This window comes from Hylobates moloch, unplaced genomic scaffold (genome assembly GCF_009828535.3).
Source record: "Hylobates moloch isolate HMO894 unplaced genomic scaffold, HMol_V3 SCAFFOLD_9, whole genome shotgun sequence".
Taxonomy (NCBI): domain Eukaryota; kingdom Metazoa; phylum Chordata; class Mammalia; order Primates; family Hylobatidae; genus Hylobates; species Hylobates moloch.
In genome coordinates, this window is record NW_026652284.1 from 8574700 (window position 1) to 8597797 (window position 23098).

Below are 23098 nucleotides of genomic sequence, written 5' to 3' on the forward strand. Positions count from 1 at the left end.
AGGTCTGTTTGCCGGGACAGTCTGAGGATGTTGCGTTTGAACAGCAACACAACAGCCTGGGCTGGCTGTCCTCAAGGTCCAGGAGGGAGAGGCACCTGGAGCCCTGTTGTCACAGCTGCGGGGACTAAAGGAGGCCCAGTCTTGCCTGCTACGTGGGGCTCTGGGGGAGGATCCACCGCTCCTAAGCTTCAGAGTCCACGGCCTTTAGTACAGCTGGGCCCTGCACCTTCAGCCCAGGGGCAAAGGGAGCCTCAGCGCAGGACAGGCAGTGGGAGATCCACTAGTCCTGGAGGCTTGCAGCCTGTCGCGGTGAGGCCAGAGTGGGGCTAGTTCAGTCCACGCTCCTTGTCAGAGGTGGCCAGCAGGACAGCAACTGTCCTGGGGTTTGGGCCTCATTGGTTGGCTTGTTTACCTGCCATTTACAAACAGATCCTTGATAGCTCGTAGCAGGGAGGGACTGCCTGCTGCTGAGCCCAGCCCCCCAGCAAGTGGGCCTTGGACACAGGGTGCTTTGGCAACAGAATGAGCTTGCTTGCTGTCTCTCTCAATTTTGTGTGCCTGCGTGCCAGAGGACACATTCTTTCTGCATCCCAAGAAGGTGGCCTGGTACAGCCCTGCTGGCCCAAGCACTGCTCTGTGGTGTCCTCTCTGGGTCCTGCTTTGGAGCCAGTCCTTCAGGGGCCTCCCACCTGTGGTTCAGACTGGAGAGAGGGGACAGGCACCTCAGACCTGCAGCGCACCCCAGCATGGCCAGGAGCCCTGTGCCCAGCACAGCAAGGCCTAGGCTGCCAGTGCTGCCCTGGGTGAGGGCGGGAAACAGGCAGGAGTAAATGCTGCCTCCTATTGGAGTTTGGTGGACTTGGCAGGCGAGTGCCGCCGCAGTGGGGCTCAGCGTGGGCAGAACGTCTTCAAGGCAGGATTCAAAGCCCCGAGGCCTGACTGCTAAGCAGAGGGGCAAAGTGCATGGCAGGCCATTCTCCCCCACTCCCCACCCCACACACACCACAGGCCATTACACACCACAGGCCATTCTCCCCCACTCCCCACCCCACACACACTACAGGCCATTCTCCCTGACTCCCTACCCTGTGCTCTGCCCTGCCAAGGGTTCCGGTGGATCCCAGCTGCCCTCCACCCCCGCAGTGGTGCAACCCTAGCTGACTCCTAGGCAGGAGTGGCACCTGCGTAACCCAAGCCAGCACCCTGAGTGCTGGGAAGGGAGGGGGCTGCAAGCCAGGCCTGAGAAATGGAGTGTTCCTGGTCCAGAGCTGCTGCAGGCCCCAGGAAAGGGACTTCTGAGCTGCAAGGTCGTTTGGATGTCTTCCCCCACCCGCATCACACACATCTAAGTGGGTGGAAGCCGGCTTCCCCGGCTCCCTCCATCCTCCATGCTGGGTGAGTGTTTTGTTTTGTTTTTCTTTTCCTGCTGCAGCCTCTGGCCCAGAGGAGTTTGCTGCAGAGTCAAGGCTGCTGCACAGGCCGGAGGGGGTGGGGAAGAGGAAAGGAAGACGCGATTTGGTACCCAGCTCCCTCTCAGCCTGACCTGGGGTGCTCCTCCTGTGCATCCCAGTCTGTGAGCCCCTGAGAGTCACAGCCACCCTGGGTACCCTGGCTGGGGTCTCGAAGCAGCATGGGCCATAAAAGGAGAGTCACTGAGCCTCCTTCATCCCAGAGATGACCCTGGCTGGCCCTCATCATGGCATCGGGAGGGCTCTGCAGACAGGCGGGCCCATGTGATTAATGGGCTGTGTTCAGCTGTCTGGGTCTGGCTGCCTTTTCTGTCGGGAGTGCTGGAATTGGAACTGAGGTCTCTGGCACCTCAGAGCCCAAGCCTCTAACCACTGAGCTCCACAGCCTCCCAAGCTGGCCAGGCCATCAGCAGTTGGTCTCCCTGCTGGAATGCACTCCGGGCCAGTGTCCCTGCTGCCCTAGTTTCCCCTCTGTGTAGAAGGCCTGTTGTTGTTGTTGTTGTTGTTGTTGTTGTTGTTGTTAGAAAGAAGGAGGGAGACTTCCTGAGGATGTCACTGCTGGGAGGGTCCCTGTCCTGACATGGGGAAAGGAGCCTGATGCTTGCCCACCTCTGAGAGCTGGAGTAACCGTTCAGTGCCTCTCACCGAGGGACCAGGGCATCCAGGGTCCTTCCAGGCACACACCAGCTGTCCCACCTTCCAGCCTGGTGTGCCAGAAGGGGCCAGGAGCTCGCTCAGCAGGGCCGGTTCCCCTTCCTGCCCCATCTGCAGAGCTGTCTGCAAGGTGAGCCCAGGGCAGCTGCCGGATCTCCTGTCCAGAGAGAGCACCAGCCAGCACACTGTGCTCTCCTTGGCCCTCACCTCTTTTTATTTTTAGTAATCCCAGAAGGTGTTGATCGGGATTGCAGCTGGCTCTTAGTTGTCTATTTTTTTTGTTTTAATCTATTTTTGTTGAGAAAACCTGGATTTCCCACAATGTGGAAGCAACGAGGAGGGGGTTTCTGGTCCCAGTTCTGAAGGCTATGACCTTCAGCACACCTCTATACAATGCTGATAGCCCCGGTACCTCTCTCTCTCGGGTAGTTTTGAGGATTAAATCAGATAATGCACACGGAAATACATTACAAATGGAAGTGTTGTTCTTCTTCCAAGTTTGCCAGGAGGGGCAGTGGCAGTGTTCTTGCAGTGTGTCTGAGTTCCACATGACTTATATTGGATTATTATGTAAATCCTATAATTGACCTGTCATACTTTCATGTCCATTCTTTATGTCATATTTCTCTCTCACATATACACACACAGTTGTATACGTATTTAAATCTCTATGTATTAGCAGTCTGCACAATATATACCTTTTAATATTTATATTTCTGTTCAGTTCTGTTCATACCACAGAATATGTGTTATAAACTCTTTTATTAAGCTTTTTGGTTGTTTCTAGTTTTTTGTTATTTTATTATTATCTTAGAGATGGAGTCTTGTTATGTTGCCCAGGCTGGTCTTGAACACCTGGTCTCAAGTGATCCTCTCTTGCTTTAACCTCCCAAATAGCTGAGACTACAGGAGCGCCCCACCTCCCCTGGCTTCTATCTTAGATAGTACTTTGTGAGCTTTTTTAAAAATCGAGATACAATGCACATACCACAAAATTTACACTTTTAAAATATAAAATTAAGTGGTTTTTAGTATATTTACAAAGTTATGCAACTACTGTCTAATTCGAGAACATTTATGAGCATTTTAAAAAACGTATTCCCTTTAAGTATATACTTCGGCAGTGGAACGACGGGGCCAAAGGGGAGAAGTGCTTTCTAGCTGTTACTCTCTGAGACTGAGCAGCACAGCCGGCAGGCGCAGCCATGGCCCCCCTGCTTTGTCATCCTCTGACCTTGGACGAGCTCTGGATGTGCACAGGCGGGAGCCAAGTTTACAGGGGGTCTTTCCTCCCAGTGTCCACCCTGGTTATGCATTTCTCTATCCTTTTCATATACTGATGGGTTTCAACCCTCAACTTTCAACCCAGGAAAAGATACTAGGAGCCAATATAGATCATTTTTAGGAGAAATCAGTCCACAATAACTGGCAGTAACTAGAAAAGATCAACATCAGCAGGAGGGCCAGCCCCTCACCTCCTGTCCTTGCACTCAGCTGCATGGCCTCTTCCCCGGGAGGTGCCAGGCCACGGTCCCGGTCACTGCATTAAACTCTGAAAAGACGGAGCCAACCAGGCCAAGTCCATAAATCTACAGGCCGTGTTAAACACAGGCGCACCCCCTGAAGCTTGAAATTAAGGAATAAAGGAAGCTCTCTTTTACCCAGCAGGTAGTAAACCCGTGGAATGCATTCTTTTTGAGAATTGAGAGAGGATAAAAATAGGAAAGGGGCCGCTTAGGGATTTGCTACATTAATGAATAGTAAGCAGATAACAGGGCTTTTAGGGACTCTGTTGTGTTCCCTTCATCAAAAATTCATCTGTTTTTAAAGCTTTAACTATGCTGTTGACATATAAATCCACTGTAATTCATTGATTGGAAGACATATATTTTTCATATTTGGACGTCTCTGAAGTTGGGTTTGTCCTTAATGGGGTGACATAGTGGAACAGGAAACCCTTTTCTTTCTTAGGGGTTATAAAACAGCAATGCTTCCGCCACTGACGGCATTTCAGGTTTGATGAAATCCAGTTTATCTCCAGTGTGCATTGTCTCCCCAGGCCCTAGTTTATACCTCCAGCCGCCTTTTAGATCGTTTCACGGGGTGTTGCACCATCCCTTCAGATTCAGCAGATTTAGAATGAAAACCATCACTGCATTTTTCTCATGAAATACCAACTGCGTTTTCTAACCTCTTTATTTCTAATGGGAACAGTGCTCTCTGAGTGACCAGGCTGGTAGCCCTTCTTTTACAGCATCTGTCATAAGAAAAATTCCAACCAGTCTTTATCAGTGTTTCCTGTGTGCTAGCCACTGTTCCAAGCCCTGTGTGGATATTAACTCCTTCAGGCCCACAGAAGCCCTGCAAGGGAGGTGTGGGGATTGTTGCTTGTTCGCATGTGAGGTGACGTCAGTTGCTGGAGATCACAGGGCTGAAAGATGGCAGAGCTGGTATTTAAACCGGGGCAGGCTGGGCACGGTGGCTTATACCTGTAATCCCAGCACTTTGGGAGGCCGAGACGGGTGGATCACTTGAGGTCAGGAGTTCAAGACCAGCCTGGCCAAATGGTGAAACCCCATCTCCACTAAAAATACAAAAATTATCCAGGCATGGTAGTGTGTGCCTGTAATCCCAGCTACTCGGGAGGCTGAGGCAGGAGAATTGCTTGAACCCGGGAGGCGAAGGTTGCAGTGAGCCAAGATCGCGCCACTGCACTCCAGCCTGGGTAACAGAGGGAGACTCCATCTCCGATAAAATAAAACAAAATAAGATAAGATAAAATAAGATAAACTGGAGCAGCCTGGCTCCAGAGACCACACTCCAGATCACAGCTCTGTACCACCATTCAAGGATCCAGCCAGTCACCAAGTAGTTTGTATTCATCTACTGTAATAACTTCTTTGCAGTTCACTGTGACTTCGTTCCCTCCTACCTTTGTTACTTCCTTCGATTGCAGCAAAGGCTGCCTCGTTGATTTCACTACCACCAGTCCCATCCTGTTCATCTTGGAGGTCGCAGACAGCTTCATCTTCCTGAAGTACCTCTTTCATGGTTCTGCTTCCTTTTTAAAAAAGTTTTATTGAGCTGTAACTCACAAATCCTACTACACTTTACCCAGTCAAGGTGGACAGGCCAGTGAGCTTTAGTGTCTTCACAGAGTTGTGTGTCAGTACCACAATCAATTTTAGGACATGTTCATCACGGCAAAGGAAGCCCTGTACCCCTTAGTTGTCATCCTCTAACTCCTAGCAACCACGGAAATGCATTCTCTCTGTGGGGTTGCCTATTCTGGACATTTCGTACATATAGGATCATACAGTGTGTGGTTTCTATCACTTAGCATCCTGTGTTCAGAGTTCACCCGTGTTCTAGCATGTACCAGCACTTCATTTCTTTTTACTGCTGCATAATATCTTATTGTACAGATAAACTATAATTTATCCAGTCACCAGTTGGTGGACATTTGGGTTGTCTTTACTTTTTGGCTATTATGAATAATGCTGCAATGGGCATTCATGTACAAGCTTTTGTGTGGACCTGCATTTTTATTTCTCTTGAGTATAAACCCAGGAGTGGGGTTGCTGGAGGATCATGACTCTGTTTAACTGTTTGAGGCCAAGAAGTCTTATTTATTTATTTAGTTTTTATTTTTGGAGACAGGGTCTTGATCTGTTGCCCTGGCTGGAGTGCAGTGGTGCAATCATAGCTCACTGCAGCCTCGACCTTCTAGGCTTAAGTGATCCTCCCACCTCAGCCTCCCAGGTAGCTGGGACCACAGGTGTATGCCACCATGCCCGGCTAATTTTTGTATTTTTTGTAGAGATGGGGTTTTGCCATGTTGCCTAGGCTGGTCTTGAACTCCTGGACTCAGGAGATCTGCCCACCTTAGCCTCCCAAAGTGCTGGGATAACAAGCATAAGCCACTGTGCCAGGCCTTAGGTCCCTTTCAAATACAAGATATTCCTAATTTTCCTGTTCTATTATTGGAGGGGAAGGGAAGAATTGTCTTTTTACATTCTCCCGAAAAGGAGAATTGGAAGATTTGGTCACCCTGGGCCCACACTCCTGTGAGGCACCACCTGAATGCAGCTGAGGTACTTAACTGTACCTCTGAGGGACACCGGCCTTACTCCATCCTTTTCGCTTTTGCTGGCCCCAGTAGGCATTGGAATCTCTGAGCTTTGCCCTAGACCCCTCCTTCCAGAAGCTCAGCCGGCGTCTTCATCGTGCTCTGTTTCTAAAGGCCAGTGGTGCCCATGCCACTCAACTTCACACCGTTCTGTTGTAGGGTTGAGTAGTAGGTAATTAAAAGGGAAATGTTTTGGTGTTAAGAATTGCAGGCTCTGGGGCCAACTGCCTGGGTTTGAAGCTGTTTTTTTTACCTCTTTACCAGCTGTGTGTGACCTTGGGTAAGTTATCCAACCTCTCTGAACTTCAGGTTCCTTATATTTTAAAATAGGGGAAATACAAGGGCCTCCTTATATGTTGTTACTCTGAGGATAAATGGACTGATCCACAAACATTGCTGTCATCAGTTTCTCTTTTTCTGGATGTCTTCTCAACAATAGCACAAGAACTTTGAAGGCCACAACACTACAGAGCTGGGGGAACTCAGCCATTGTTTTCCCAGTGGGGACCACTCTTGGCATTTTGGTTGGCACAGTTGGGCTGGACTTCCTGCTCATTTCACGGTTTAGTATCCCTGGACAGAGCTGCGCCCTCCAGCTCCTGGTTGCTATGGCCGGGGACAGGGTGCCTTCCTATGAGTGGCTGCCGGCTTCATTTCTTGCCCCCCAACACTGGTGCTGCTGTCGGGAATGGCATATTGGGCTGGATTCAGGGCAGGTTGTTCCCCCAGCCGTGACCTGGACATGCTTGCTGTCTAGTTGGCCCGAGAGTGCACACGACCAACCTGGTCAGGGCAGGTGCTCAGGACTGGCGCCGTGGACCCAGAGTGGCTGCTGGGAGGGAGCATGCTGGGCTCCGCAGGCCTGAACTTAGAATCCGCTGCTTTTTGTCTGTTGGAGTTAAATGTTAACTAGATACTAGGTAAATTTAAAGTTTACAGAATGCATGGAAGAGATACAGAACTATGGTATAACAAACGGCAATACACCTACCACCCGTTTTTAAAAAAGAATTTTATTCTCATGCGTGTCCCTCCCCACGTTCTGACCTATTTCCTCATCTTACACTAACGAGTTATGGATAGATTATTCCCTCGCTTCTCCTTCTGTTTCCATGCACGCCTGGTTCCCTAAACAACCTGTTGTTTAATTTTGAACAAGAGTCATCCTGTATGTGTCCGAGCATGGATCTTTTTGTCTCTGTGTCCAGCATTTGGGAGAATCGCTTCAGCTCTGTCTTCTGCTAGCTGACTCTTTACAGCTGTTTTTCATCTGTAAGGCCCAGCTACTGAATTTCTAGTTTCCAATTATATTTTTCATTTATTGAAGTTCTGTTTATTTTGGTCACTTTATATCCTGTTTTCTTTTTCTTTTTTTTTTTTGGGACAGGGTCTCATGCTGTGTTGTCCAGATGGGGTGCAGTGGCACGATCACAGCTCACTGCAGCCTTGACCTCCTGGGCTCAAGCAATCCTCACACCCCAGCCTCCCAAATAGTTGAGACCACACTTGGCTAATTTTTTTTTTTTTAATTTCTTGTAGAAACAGAGTCTCACTTTGTTGCCCAAGATGGTCTTGAACTCCTGGACTCTGGGCTCAAGTGATCCTCCTGCCTTGGCCTCCCAAAGTGCTGGGATTACCAGCATGAGCCAGTCCGCCTGGCCTATATCCTATTTTCAAATTAATTTTTATTTTATCAACGTAATCATGTTGCTTTCTCACCACATTACGTTTTGGAGGTTTATCTGTGACAATGTGTGGATCTTCATTTTCTCTGCTGTCCACTGTCTGAACGTAGTGCCGTGTTAGGGGCTAGGGATGCAGCAGAGGGCAGATACTGCTCAGATGGAGCCTCCCTCGTAGTGGGGAAGAGAAACAGGCCTTTCTTCCCCTCCCTTGTAGCGGGGAAGAAAGAGAAACAGGCCTGAATTACAGTCAGCTGGGCTAGGAGAAGCCAGGGCCCCTCAGAAGGGGTAGGCCAAAGCTCCTAGAAGCTGAGCCCTTAACAATGAGTGGGAGTTTGCTGGGTGAACAAACGAATCCCAGGTTAGGGGTCCTGCATGCAGAAGCCTTTGAGAAACGATGGCTCCTCGTGTCATGAGGCCAGGCTGTCTCTGTAGGTGAGCTTGTGAGGAGACTTGGGCATTGGAACTCTCCTGCAAGGTGGTATGCGTTGGAACCTTGAGCTCTGGGACTGTCCTGTATATTGGAGTCACCTATAATCAGTGCTCACTGGGGTTGAGCCTCGGAGGAGGGAGTGGAGTGGAGCTCGTGGTTAAGCAGTGTCTGCTTCTGCCCCCCCGCCCCAGCCTGGTCACCTGCCTCCTTCCTCACTCACGGAGCAGGAGTGATCACGGTGCCTGCGTGCAGGGTCTTTGTGAGTATGGGGAGGAGTGGTGCGGGCCCAGCGCGGGCCGGGGCTGCTGTCAGCGTTGGTGTTGTTATGCTGGTGTCAGTTACGTTGGTGTTATGCCACTGTTTTTATGTTGCTGTTGTTACACCAGTGTTGTTATGCCAGTGTTGTTATGTTGCTGTTGTTATGCCGGTGGTGTTATGTTGGTGTTGTTACATCAGTGTTGTTACGTTGCTGTTGTTACTTTATGCCCGTGTTGTTATGTTGTTATACCGGTATTGTTATGCCAGGGTTGTTACATTGTTGTTACACCAGTGTTATGTTGCTATTGTTACGTCAGTGTTATGTTGTTGTTACGCTGGTGTTATGTCGTCATGCCAGTGTTGTTATGTTGTTATGCCAGTGTTAATGTTGCTGTTGTTATGCCAGTGTTACATTGCTGTTATGCCGGTGTTATGTTGCTGTTGTTACGCTGGTGTTGTTACACTATTGTTACACCAGTGTTGTTATGTTGTTGTTACACCTGTGTTGTATACCATTGTTATGCTGGTGTTGTGTTGTTGTTACACTGGTGTTGTTATGTTGTTGTTACATTGGTGGTGGTGTTGTTAACACCAGTGTTATGTTGCTGTTATGCCAGTGTTGTTACATTGTTACGCTGGTGTTGTTACATTGTCGTTATGCCAGTGTTGTTAAGTTGCTGTTACGCCAGTGTTCTTATGTTGTTGTTATGCTGGTGTTATGTTGTTGTTACACCAGTGTTATGTTGCTGTTATGCCAGTGTTGTTACATTGTTATGCCAGTGTTGTTACGTTGCTGTTATGCTGGTGTTCTTATGTTGTTGTTATGCTGGTGTTATGTTGTTGTTACACCAGTGTTATGTTGCTGTTATGCCAGTGTTGTTACGTTGCTGTTATGCTGGTGTTATATTGCTGTCATTAAGCTGGTGTTATGTTGTTATGCTGGTGTTGTTACATTGTCGTTATGCCAGTGTTGTTACGTTGCTGTTACGCCAGTGTTCTTATGTTGTTGTTATGCTGGTGTTATGTTGTTGTTACACCAGTGTTATGTTGCTGTTATGCCAGTGTTGTTACGTTGCTGTTATGCTGGTGTTATATTGCTGTCATTAAGCTGGTGTTATGTTGTTATGCTGGTGTTGTTACATTGCTGTTAACACCGGTGTTATTTTGCTGTTGTTACGCCAGTGTTATGCCAGCGTTGTTTTGTTGTTGTTGTTGTTGTTACACTGATGTTACGTTGTTGTTACATCAGTGTTATGTTGCTGTTGTTATGCCAGTGTTGTTATGTTGTTGTTACACCAGTGTTGTTATGTTGCTGTTGTTACACCAGTGTTATGTTGTTGTTACACCAGTGTTGTTATGTTGCTGTTGTTACACCAGTGTTGTTATATTGTTGTTACAATGGTGTTGTTACGTTGCTGTTGTTACTCTGCTGTTGTTATGTTGTTATGCTGGTGTTATGTTACCGTTGTTATGCTGGTGTTGTTATGTTGTTACACTGGTGTTGTTGCACTGCTGTTATGCTGGTGTTATGTTGTTAGGCTAGTGTTATTATGTTGCTGTTGTTATGCTGGGCATGCTGCTCTATGTTCTCCAGGTGTTCTTCCCTTTTATCGTCACAGTTACCCCGTACACCTGACAACTGGACATCTGCACCTGGGGGTCTTCAGCCTAAACACACCTAAACCCTCCACCAAACCCCTCTGCTTCCGCCTCCCCATGTCTGTGAGCGCCTCCACTGCCTGTCCCTCTGCTCAGGCCCCACTTCCAGGGCTCATCTTTGGGGCCTCCATTTTGCTCACACCCACCCCATCTGTCAGCAGGTCCAGTCAATCCTGACTCTGGGGTGCCTCTCCCTCTCCTCCAGCTCCTGTACTGCCCATTAGTCCAGGCCCAGTAATCTTTGCTGGGCAGCTCTGCAGCCTCTTCCTTGCCTGCCTTGCATCTGCACCCATTCTCCCCCCAAGACCAGGGGTCGATCCCCAATATAGGTCAGGTCTCGTCTTCTCCTGCCTCAAACCCTCCAGTGTCCCCCCTACAACTGATCTTAGAAAAAAGTCCAGCCTCTTCGCCTTGTCCTGCAAGACCCCGATCTCCTCTCCAGCCTCACCATTTTCCCCGCTCTTTGCTTACTTCCATCTGGCCCCCAGCACACCAAGTTCCTTCCTGCCTCGGGGCTTTGGCACCTGAGGGTCCCTGCAGCTGAGATGCTTTCTCCTTGGCTTTTTGCGAGGCTGGCTCTTCAGGTCTCGGAGGGGCCTTTTCATTACTCTCTGTCACAACTGCTCTGTAATTTTGTTTACTTCCTTTTCTCTTCTTCCCACTTTCCCTCCCTCCCACTCCCCTGCACATTGCCTGGCACAGGTGTGCGCCCGGTACTGGGGCGGCACTTGTTAGTCTCATCCAAGGGCAAGATGCAGGAACAAAAGTCAAGTAACTTACCCAAGATCACATGCTAGTAAGTGGCAGTCATACTCTGGGGCCCCAGCCCCCGCCATGGTGCCATAGCCCCCACAGTGCCGAGCCTTCTGCTGGCAGTGGCCAGGCAGGGCGGGGCAGGGGGCTGGCCAGTATCTGCAGAGGCAATCTGGCCTTTGCTGGGAATAGAGCTTTGTTGATGTGGATTTCCATAGAGGCTCACGGATTTGACACCTTCTCTTACAGTAGTTCTCATTGACAGAGGTGGCTTCAAGACTTCCTCCCTCCCTTCTCGTGGTGAGGTTGGCTTTGGTGTGCACCATTTTTATAGGCCCTGTGGACTGGGGGAAGAGGATGCAGGATGAATGTGCAGGCTGGGGTTTTGGTGCACCTGGGGGAGATCTGATGCTGTGGCCTCTCTTTACATCCTCCCCACTTCTCCACCTCCCTCCACCAGGCCGCACCAGCTTCTACGAGGAGTACGGTGTCATTCGCGACGTCCTCCAGAACCATCTGACGGAGGTCCTCACCCTCGTAGCCATGGAGCTGCCCCACAATGTCAGCAATGCGGAGGCTGTGCTGCGGCACAAGCTTCAGGTCTTCCAGGCGCTGCGGGGCCTGCAGAGGGGCAGTGCCATCGTGGGCCAGTACCAGTCTTACAGCGAGCAGGTGCGCAGAGAGCTGCAGAAGCCAGACAGCTTCCACAGCCTGACACCGACCTTCGCAGGTGGGCCCTGGGGCCGGGCATGGGGCACTGGGCTGCCCACTTCGCCAGGAGCAGCTTTCCAAATGCAGATGCCCTTGGGTGGGGTGGAGGGGACTTGAGGTGGGATTTCCCCCAGGGTGCTCGGAGGCAAGGATGGCGTTCCCCTGTCTCCCTGGCCTCCTACTAGCCTAAAGCGGCAGGCCAGCTGGTGGTGCCCTCAGGGCGAAGGACATCCCGATGGCCATGGCCTCGTGTCAGCCCCAGTTCAGTCCCAGATGCTTCCCAAGGGTTTGTTGTGCGAGGCTCAGACAGACCTGGTTCCTGCCTCATAGGGCCTCCCCAGTGAGGCCACAAGCCTTTTGCCTGGCCACAGCTGGAGACACTTCCGCGGCCAAGTGCCATGCCAGGGCTGTCCTCTGGGCAGTTCCAGAGGCCCAGGGCTTTCTGGGAGAGGCTGGCTCCTCACCAGGTAGCAGCCAGGCAGTAAGAGCCACAGCTGCCTGCTGAGCATGCGCCGTATGCCACGTGCTTTATAGATGCCTCTCGCACAAGCCTCACGCACCAACCACGAGGCAGAGGCCATTAGCCCCGTTTTATAGGTGAGGAAACGTAAGGCTCGGTGAAGTCGTCAAAATGAACCAGGCTTGGAACTTGGGCATGGAATACTGTCAGCCCCTGGCTCTTGCCACCAGGCCTTGCCCCTCCTCGCCAACACCCCACCCACGGACCTCTGCTTGGTGACTGTCTCCCCACCCCACCCCTCTGACCCTGCGTCGGGTGTATCCTGAATGCTTCACAAACAGGAGGGGAGCGCGTTTCTCTGTAGGACCCCCTGACCCCTCACACACCTAAGAGTCAGGGTCCCCCACCCCACTTGCCCCCACTGTGGGGCATCCTTTAGAGTCTCCAGGTTGGATGCTCTCAGCCCAGTTCTCCTTTGCTGGGGACCATAACTCTAAGACGGGCCTCAAGGAAGGCAGGTGTCAAAGCCGTAGAGATAGCCCCAGAGGCCGGTTTTCAAACATGGACTGGGAAGAGAAGGTCATGGAAGAGATGCCAGGCGAGGGGTGAGCATGGCAAGGCGAGGGGTGAGCATGGCAAGGTGAGGGGCTTCCCTGAGGCAGGGGGACGCCCACAGGGGCCAGCAAGGAGAGGAGAGGGCTGGCTGGAGAGTCCTGGTCTGTGCCAGAGAGTCACCCTCTGCTGTTCCCTCGCCCCAGCCGTCCTAGTGCACATCGACAACCTTCGCTGGGAGGGCGTGCCCTTCATCCTGATGTCTGGCAAAGCCTTGGATGAGAGAGTGGGCTACGCTCGGATCTTGTTCAAGAACCAGGCCTGCTGTGTGCAGAGCGAAAAGCACTGGGCCGCGGCGCAGAGCCAGTGCCTGCCCCGGCAGCTCATCTTCCACATCGGCCACGGCGACCTGGGCAGCCCCGCCGTGCTGGTCAGCAGGAACCTGTTCAGGCCCTCGCTGCCCTCCAGCTGGAAGGAAATGGAGGGCCCACCTGGGCTCCGCCTTTTCGGCAGCCCTCTGTCCGATTACTACGCCTACAGCCCTGTGCAGGAGCGGGACGCCCACTCCATCCTCTTATCCCATATCTTCCATGGCCGGAAGGATTCTTTCATCACCACAGAGAACTTGCTGGCCTCCTGGGACTTCTGGACCCCTCTGCTGGAGAGCCTGGCCCATAAGGCCCCACGCCTCTACCCTGGAGGAGCTGAGAACGGCCGTCTGTTGGACTTTGAGTTCAGTAGCGGCCGGTTGTTCTTTTCCCAGCAGCAGCCGGAGCAGCTGGTGCCAGGGCCAGGGCCGGCCCCAATGCCCAGTGACTTCCAGGTCCTCAGGGCCAAGTACCGAGAGAGCCCGTTGGTCTCCGCCTGGTCCGAGGAGCTGATCTCAAAGCTGGCCAACGACATCGAGGCCACTGCTGTGCGAGCCGTGCGGCGCTTTGGCCAGTTCCACCTGGCGCTGTCGGGGGGCTCGAGCCCCGTGGCCCTGTTCCAGCAGCTGGCCACGGCACACTATGGCTTCCCCTGGGCCCACACGCACCTATGGCTGGTTGACGAGCGCTGTGTCCCACTCTCGGACCCGGAGTCCAACTTCCAGGGCCTGCAGGCCCACCTGCTGCAGCACGTCCGGATCCCCTACTACAACATCCACCCCATGCCTGTGCACCTGCAGCAGCGGCTCTGTGCCGAGGAGGACCAGGGCGCCCAGATCTATGCCAGGGAGATCTCAGCCCTGGTGGCCAACAGTAGCTTCGACCTGGTGCTGCTGGGCATGGGTGCTGACGGGCACACAGCCTCCCTCTTCCCACAGTCGCCCACCGGCCTGGATGGCGAGCAGCTGGTCGTGCTGACCACGAGCCCCTCCCAGCCACACCGCCGCATGAGCCTTAGCCTGCCTCTCATCAACCGCGCCAAGAAGGTGGCAGTCCTGGTCATGGGCAGGATGAAGCGTGAGATCACCACGCTGGTGAGCCGGGTGGGCCATGAGCCCAAGAAGTGGCCCATCTCGGGTGTCCTGCCACACTCCGGCCAGCTGGTGTGGTACATGGACTACGACGCCTTCCTGGGATGAGGGCGCCTGTGCCCCTTGCCTGCTCCGCTCCTATGCTTTCCTTCACCCGTGTCTTCCCTGCCTTCTCGGCCCCACCACCTGCCCAGCATGCTCTGGCTCTCCAGAACCTTCTGTCCCACAGTCAGGCCCCAGAGAGGGCAGGACAAGGCCTTGTCCCGATGCCTTTGACAGGCAGCTCTGTGTAGTGGTGGATAGATGCAGAAACAAGGAAGAAATAGAGTCTGCTCCTGAGAAGCTTCAAATCCAGGCCAGGAGAGAAGCCTTAAGAAAAGCCCTCCAGCAGTTACACATTCACATCAACCAGCACAACACAGGATGGCGCCCAAACTCCGGCGTTCACAAGAGGAGACGTGGTGGGCTGAGGTTAATCAGGGAAGGTTTCCTGGGGGAGGTGATCCTTGAACTGCCTCCCAGGGAACATTCAGAGCATGATTGGTGGACAGAAGGGTGCAGAGGCACCCAGGGGAGTACATTGCCCCGTGCAAAGCAGGGGCACTGGGGACTGTCTTGAGACCCTGAGGGGGTCAAGCCCCTCCTTCCCCAGCTGCCCCATCTTCTAGAACCTCTGCATATCTAGCCTGTGGCCCTCCTCTTCACTGCCTCCACCTGCTCCCGCTTGCCATCCATCTCTCCTCCATCCTGGCTGTGCAGCAGGAATTCCAGGCTCCTCCCTGTGTCTTTGCTGTTCCTCAGACTCCATTTATAGAGAATGAGGGCTGATAACAGGAATACAGCAGCAAAGACTAGACTGTGGAAAGGGTTCCAGAGATCTTTTTTCTTTCTTAATTAAAAAAAATATTTGCAGAGATGAGCTCTTGCTATGTTGCCCAGGCTGGTTTCAAACTCCTGGGCTCAAGCGATCCTCCCATCTCAGCCTCCCAGAGTGCTGGGATTACAGGTGTGAGCTACTGCACCCAGCCCTAGAAATCTCAGTGCTGTTTGGAGCTCCGTTTCTCATTTGATGACTTGCTCTGTGTGGGGAGGTGGGGTCTCATTCCCCCAGCTTCCTCAGGGAGGACCCCTGCCCTCTGCTGCTCCTCTGTCCTGCTAGCCTTCCTCCATGAAGCACACTGGGTGCAGATAATCAGGCCATTCCAGAGAGCCCCAATTTAAGAGGGTCATTTCCATCTCAGGGGACTCCCGGGTGGGTGTTTCCGCTCTCAGTAGCCCCTCTTGTTTTACCAGGAAAGATCCAGTTAAATCACCCACTGAGGTGACAGCTCATTAGCGCGGAGAGAGAGATGGAGCATCAGGTGACACTGGGCCATCCAGGCAGTTCTGCTCCCACCAGACAGGAGCCAGGCCTCACTGGCGGGGGGGCTGCCCACAGCCTTTTCAGGGACTCACTTGGCGGGTGACAGGGCCGCAGCCAGGCCTTCTCTTCCTGCCCCTTGGTGACCCCGTGGCTTCCTGTCTGCCGGTCTCTCCTGCCACCTCTCACTTCACCACTAACTCTCTGCCTGAGACTGGGGAAGTAAGCGGGTATCTTCTTGGTGAGCATAGATTGGGGACTGTGATCTTGAGAAGCCATGGGCCAGCAATACCTGCTTTTCTGAAACCCACAAGGAGGGCTCTGACATTCTTTTTAAAAACACCACAAAGCAAAATTCCCAGGACATGTGTAGTTTTGTTTGTTCAACATCCAACAACTTAAGGCTGGGAGATGGAACACTTGGTTAAGGTCGATTCTTCTGTCTGGCTTCTCCCGCACCTTACACCTGCTCTCTGGATCAGGCAGATACAAACTTTCTAGCGCATTTTCAGAGAGGGCTTTCTTGGGTGAGGGAGCATGGTGAAGTCAGTTTCTCTCTGGACTGTTTACACTTCAAGGCTATGGATTTAAAGGAATCTTGGCTTTCATTTTCAATGCCAGTCTGAGACATGGTTCCCAAGCTGGGGCTCTTGTTCAGACTACTTACTCTGGCCACCAACAACCCAGGCCAGACAGAGCATGTCTTTTTTTTTTTTTTTTTTTTTGAGGCAGAGTCTCTCTCTGTCGCCCATGCTGGAGCGCAGTGGCGAGATCTTGGCTCACTACAACCTCTGGCTCCCGGGTTCAGGCAATTCTCGTGCCTCAGCCTCCCAAGTAGCTGCGACTACAGGCGCCGGCCACCATGCCTGTCTAATTTTTGTATTTTAGTAGAGACAGGGTTTCACCATGTTGCCCAGGCTGGTCTCGAATTGCTGAGCTCAGGCAGTCTACCCACCTCAGCCTCCCAAAGTGCTGGGATTACAGGCGTGAGCCACCACACCCAGCCAGAACATCTGTTTTTATACCCAGAGAGCGCCCCTCGTTAGGACAGAACCACAGTGCCCAGAGCCGGGAAGCCACCCTCCTGGCGCCCAGCATCTGAGCGTAATGGGCGGGCTCAGGAGAGGGCAGGGAGTCGTGGTGGAAGTTCCACAGCTGGCCGCGTGGGGGAGCCCTTGCACCGCACTGCCGCCCCCTGATGCCCCGATCCCCGCAGCTCCTGTGCCGGATTTCTTTTCATTTCCCTCCTCTCTCCCAGGGTACCTGGCCCCAGCACTCTCCCATCTGTTCTTCAGGAACCGACTCCTTTCCAGTTGCAACACCAGAGAGAGGGGCCTCCGCGTGCCCAAGTACCCTTGCAGGATGAAGGGCAGGCCGGCCCTTGATGTCGCCATTTCTGAATAATAGTCACTGCCGCCGAGCCTAGGATGTCCTGTTCTAACTCAGCCCTGCCTCGGATGCACCACGGATCTGTGCAGAGTGGGTGTGGGAGTGTGGGTGAGGGTCGAAATGCCAAAGGTCTGCTTTCCAGAATCAAGTGCCTTCTGCAAATCACGCTGGAAAAGTCCAAACCTGGACATGTCCGTGTGCCTCCGTGCCTGCCCGCCCCTTTCCCTTCACCTGTGTTAGGAAGGAGAAGTTCTCAGAACCCTCTAGGCTGGTGGCTTTCAGACTTCAGACCATGATCTGTAGCAAGAAACGTGCCTTCCATCATAAGTCAGTCCATTTGTTTACAACTGTGTTGCAAGCAAGTTTCATAAATTCTTACCCTTAGGACCTCGGATATCCTCTATTTTTTAGTTTTCGTTTTTTAAAAATGCTTCTTAAAATTCACTAAATTGGGCTAGGTGCGGTGGCTTATGCCTGTAATCCTAGCACTATGGGAGGCTGAGGTGAGAGGATCACTTGAGCCCAGAAGGTTGAAACCAGCCTGCGCAACATAGTGAGACCCCATCTCTACAAAAAGTTTTAAAACCAGGCATGGTGGTGCACACCTGTGGTCCCAGCTACTCGGGAGGCTGAGGTGGGAGGATCACCTGAGCCCAGGAGGCTGAGGCTGCAGTAAGGTGTGATTGCACTATTGCACTCTAGCCTGGAAAACAGAGTGAGACCCTGTCTCAGAAAAGACCAAAAAAAAAAAGGAAAGAAAGAGTGATGACAACAGCCCAGGGAGCAGCCCCGCTCAGAACCCAAGTCTGTAGGGTTCCAGGTTCCAGCACTGTGTTCCCAGGCAGGCTGCTTGCCTCTTCCTGGCCTGGAAGCCCTTGGGTCCTATGGTGGCGGCAGTTCCCACAGTCCAGGTTCCCTGGTGGGGACCAATGATTGCATCCGCATGGAAGCCCACGTGTGCACTTAGGGGCCCATAAATGGCAGAAGGGCCCCTCCTTTGGGAGACCTTGTCAGTCAGCATCTCTAGGGCAAGCATGATTGCCATTTGTAGAGGGGAAGGAATCAAGGGACTTTAAACTAGATCAAAATCTGGGGACAAATTCTTCTGCTAACTGCAAGTTAAAATAGGCCTTTCTTACTGAATTTCCCTGTTTGTTTCTCTGCAAACAATGCTTTAGCCCTACTCTTGGGCCCCCAAATTAGCAGAGTAATCAAAGCTTCCTACCGTTTGGCCTACTATTCCAGACTATTCCCTCGAGGGGTTCCATTCCAAAATATGCAGGGCTCAGGCTCCAACTCCGGGCCTGTCTGCTTTGCTTGCGTTTCTCCTGTCCCTGTTCTCCCAGAGGGCCCAGGTGGAACTCACGACAGGGAGGGAGAAGCTTCCCAAAAACCTGCAGGGCTGTTTCCCAGAATTTGGTTTTCAAGTACAAAACTTTTTGTCCTGTAAGATATATACAGCCTCACAGAAGCAGCCTCTGCATCCACTTTACCAGCTACGTTTTTATCTTAAGCACATGGGGCTCCCTTAGAACTTACTCCACTGGTTTAAAAAAAAAAAAAAAAAAACTGCCTGGCAGCATCTCAGAGTCAGAGTGAGCACGGAGCAGGAAAGGCCCGTGGTGACGAGGGTGAGGTGGCTACAGTGACCGGACGACACCCTAGCACCCATCCACCCTGCAAATGAGACTCCAGAGGGTGAAGATCTGCAGCCTCCAGACGTCATAGGCCATGTGACCCACTAGGGGCTGCTTACTCCTGGCCGTCCACTGGCTGAACTAAATGCATTCCCTCTCTCCGCAGCTCCCGTGAGGCTGCACCTGTGTGGGTAGCACTTGAAGCAGCGCTGTCTGCATTGTACATAGGAAGGAAGAAAGTTCTTCCAGCCTCACCAGCACCTGGCAGCGAATCAGAGCCTGCGAGGGCATCTGAAGCGGTGATGCAGTATCAACCTCCCACCTGGTGCCACTCTGCCCTCGGGGGCTCCAAGCATTGTAACTCAGTCATGGGAGCTGCCCCGTTGGAAGTGCAGATTTATTCCTGTGATAATCCTGCCTGCCTTTATCTCTTGTCCACTGACCAGCAAGTGTGAGTCCCGGTGTCAGTCGGCGCAGTCCAGTGTCCATCTTCATTTGCTCATGCAGAGGGGGTGAGTTGGGCACTCCCTGTTCTTGGTTTTCCTTTTGCAGCGCACTGGGAAGTCTCCCTGTAAAACAAAAAGCCCACCTTCTGTGACTTCCGCTGTAGAGCAGAGCTCCCCCTCCGATTTCCTCAGTCTTCCCTGGAAAATCTGTCCACCGGGGAAGGCAGCAGGAACCCTGGGCAGCGAATGTTCTGGGAAGACTAGTGACAGCAGATGTCATCCAGGAACAGCCACACACGGTTCTCCGGGCCGCCGTCAGCAGCTCGAGGTGGGGTATGAGTGAGAAGCTGAGGATCTCGCAGCTTGTTGCTGAGCAAGGTGCAACTGGGCTCATGCTGTCATCAGCACAAGACAGGATGGCAAGGGCTTTCAGATGCATTTCCGAGAGTCCAGCAAGCCAGGGGGAAGATGATGTCTTTGCCGAAGCATTCCCTCTAGCCAACTTTTGGGAGCGCTTCTGTTTGCAAAGCACTGGGGATGTGCCTCTCTCTGTGTGACCCACACATGGGAAGGGAGAGCACTGGAGTAACGACACTTCTGCTGCTGTTTTGATTCTCAAGGCTGATCTTTAAAACCCTCGCCTTGCTGTCAGGTGCTTTAAAGGCAGTCTGCTTCTTTTCTTCCCTTGGTGTGGGAGAGGCAAACACTTTGATTTGCTGAAAGCTGTATGGAGTATATTTGAACAGCTAGTAGTTAGCTTTGAAAGTGGAAGTGTGAACAGACACTACCTGTGTCACTTTGGGTCCTTCACTTTACCCCCACAGAAGTCTAGAGGCATCTGTTATAAAGCGTTACGGGGTGCCTGCATGCAGGAGGAAGGACCTGTATTAGCTGGAAATCATCAGGAACTCAGCTTGCCTCCATCTTTCTGAGATGTGCTGGGTACAGCCTGACCCTCCTAGTTCTGTCCACCGGGAAGAGCCGGCTGGCAGCAGATCCCAGGGGCAGAGCCCCTGCTGGCTCCTGGGAGCTCATCTTTACCTGTGCCGGAGTGGGAACTGTGATTCCAGCCGGGCAGGTCAGATTGGAGCAGTGCTAAGAGGCTGTTGCAGGAGAACTAGACGGGCGGCGCCTGCTGCATCTGGATCATGTTTCTGCACTCTGCCCCGCGCTAGGGACTCAGGGTCTGGGCTTCTGCCAGGTGAGGAGCAGAGAGACTGTTCCCTTGGGTGGAGACGCGTGGGCATGAGAGCCACCCACTGCCAAGCAGCAAGAATGTTCATGCTTTTTTTCAGAGAGGGGAACCCCACTGGTTTTTATGGAAACAATGGAAACTTACAGATGCCTGCCTGGGATGATGAGGCACATTCAGAACAAATGCTTTTTTTTTTGAGACAGAGTCTCGCTCTGACGCCCAGGCTGGAGTGCTGGAGTGCAGTGGCGTGATCTCGGCTCACTGCAACCTTTGCCTCCCGGGTTCAAGTGATTCTCCTACCTCAGCCTCCTGAGTAGCTGGGATTACACCATCATGCCCAGCAAATTTTTGTATTTTTAGTAGAGACGGAGTTTCACCGTGTTGGCCAGGCTGGTCTCGAACTCCTGACCTCAGGTGATCCGTCCGCCTCAGCCTCCCAAAGTGCTGGGATTACAGGCGGGAGCCACCATGCCTGGCCAGAACAAATGCCTTTTTAAACCTTTTAAAAACATTTTTAAGATGTCTTTTTCTATGTCAAATGTAACATTTATTTTTTTAAACAATAAAATTGATTTGCCAAAATCTGGGCTTTAATTCTTTATTTGGGGCATGAGGTGTAGGGGTTTGTAGGCCCCAGCATCATGCTGTGTGTGTTCTTGGAGGAGGCGAGGGCTGCAGTGAGTGAGGGCCCTGAACCGAGGACAGCCGCGTGCCCGTTGCAAGTGTAAGTGTGTCTGAGCAAGCCAGTGCATTCCATTTGCAAGAGGGTCTGTGGGCCTCATGGGAGAGACAGCGGTGGGCAGGATGATCGCATTTCATATACTCCCAAGCAGTCTGGGAAGAGTCTCCCAACCTTCCCGGCAGCCCACTAGAGGGGAAGGAGCTCACCCCTGAGTGGGAGATATCAGGAGGGGAGGATGTTTGAGGACACCAGAGCCTGATGCCTTCATTTGTCTTCTCTCCTGTCCCCTGCCTGAGTCCTACCTCCAAGCTGTGTCACACTCCCAGGAATGTAAGTGTTTTGGGGGAAGTCAAATAGGATTTCAGGACCACTTGCGGTACAGGAGTTAGAGATCTGCAGGTTGTCACCAACAGCATGCAGGACCCACGCAGGCTTGGTGACATCACAAGGTGGCAAAAGGAGCAGCGTGCCCATTCGAAATAGGTGAGCTTTGGGCAGGGACCCCACGGCAGAGGGGACAGAGACGGTGAGACATGCCCAGAAGCCTTCAAGGGAAGATGTCATGAAGGCCAGAAACCAGAACTGCAGTGACTGTCCCTGCCTGTCCCTCAGGAGGTGCGCGGGGGGTCTGCTGCTTCCCGGGGGTTAGCCCAGGGCGTCCCCTCCCTGCTTCTCTGTGGTGATGGCTGCTGGTTCCACAGTCCTCACAGAAACATGGCGGGGCAGGACTGCGGGTCCCAGCCAGTGTCTATGAGGGCCGCACTGGAGGGTCAGCTGGTGTCCAGCCCCCGTTTGGGGACCCTCCCATACATGTGTTCTGGGGAGTTCCGATGGCAGGCATGGGGCGTGTGACCCAGTGCTGGCCAATCAGGACATCCAATGCCCACAGCCGCAGCAGTGGGATCTGGGAGAGCTCAGGGCCCAAACTGGTCAAATCAGAGTGACCCCGAGGACTCAGGCTGAAGCGGCAGCATTTCTCTGGACTCAGGCCTCGGTGAGCTGCAGCAGCCATCTCAGCACCGTGAGGGCCTAAGGACAAGGCCGGCATGGAGGAGAGGAGAGCCCCAGGATCCTGCTTCGGGGGCTGTCTCTGGGACCCGGTTCCAGTCTCCTGAAGTCAGCCTGCGGGCCTCATTCCTGGGTGCCTCAACTACCTTGTAGCAGCAGAACCTCATAGGTACTGGAGCTAGGAGCTGTGTTACGTATTTCCGGAAGCCCAGCAGAAACCCCACACTGACCTAAGTAAGAAGGTGATTCGCATGAACCAAGAGGACAGAAGCTTCTGTTTGGGGTCAGGGTTTCAGCAGTCCAGTGTGGGTGGCCCCTGCTGTGCAGCTTCGGTTTCTTCTTGCTTAATTGGAACTGTTTTCCTGATAGACCATAGTTTTGGAGATGCAGGGACAGATGGAAGGGCAGGAGGGGAAGAGTTGCGCAAATCATAAAAGAAGCCGTGGTGAAGACAAGCTCAAGAGCTGCTGGCCTGAGTCCACCTTCTCCAGGGTCTCTTACAAGCTCTTTACAGACAGCCAGAGCCCGGGTGGGGTCAGCCAGCCGCCCCTCCCCACCCAGCTCCCAGCAGAAGGGGAGGGGATGCGGCTCCACCCATGCCCTCTGTTGCCCCCATCTTCCCACTCACCTGTCGGGCTGAGGACCACGAAGGCAGACTCCACATGTTCCGCTCATTTTCATGTTTCTGGTACTTTACACGCCGCCCTACAGTGAATGTGTGAGTGAATGAATGAGTGAATGGCAATAATGAAAGAGAGTGGTCAGCAGGGTGGCTGGAGGGATGGAGGCCTGAGCGGGTGTGGGGCCAGCAGTGAGCCTGGCATGTGTCATCCTCTCTAGGGGAGGGAGGTTCTAAGCACATGAGTCTCCTGTGCCCAGAGTGGGCCAGGGCCTAGGGGTGCAATGGATGTGGTCCAACCATGGCAGGCCACCACCCTTGTTGGCACCGTGGGATAGGAGGGCCACGCAGAAGCAGGGCAAGATCTGACCCCCACTCCTGACAGCTCCCACTGGCTGCTGATGGAGAGCAAAGCCAGGGTCAGCGCCCACTGCTGGACGCTGCAGCAGGGATGGCAGCCGGGGGGGGGCCCCGACAGTTTAGGGCCGCTCTGCCCCCCTGGAAAGGCCTCACTACAACCCTTTCCTTTGCCCCGTCCCCACT

At 52.9% G+C, this 23098-nt stretch overlaps 1 protein-coding gene across 2 annotated transcripts in view; it reads left to right on the forward strand.

Annotated features, from left to right (window-relative positions):
* H6PD (hexose-6-phosphate dehydrogenase/glucose 1-dehydrogenase) overlaps positions 1-20828 on the forward strand; it is a 35462-nt gene extending 14634 nt beyond the window's left edge. Inside the window, exons 4-5 of one of the 2 annotated variants that reach the window (XM_032758830.2) lie at positions 11498-11767; positions 12967-16964. In XM_032758830.2, coding sequence (XP_032614721.1) covers positions 11498-11767; positions 12967-14327 — 1631 coding nt within the window. In that variant the 3' untranslated portion in view covers positions 14328-16964. Of the gene's footprint in view, positions 1-11497; positions 11768-12966 lie in introns of both variants that reach the window. The other variant, XM_032758829.2, reaches the window with a different exon arrangement.
* The last annotated feature ends 2270 nt before the right edge of the window (positions 20829-23098 follow it).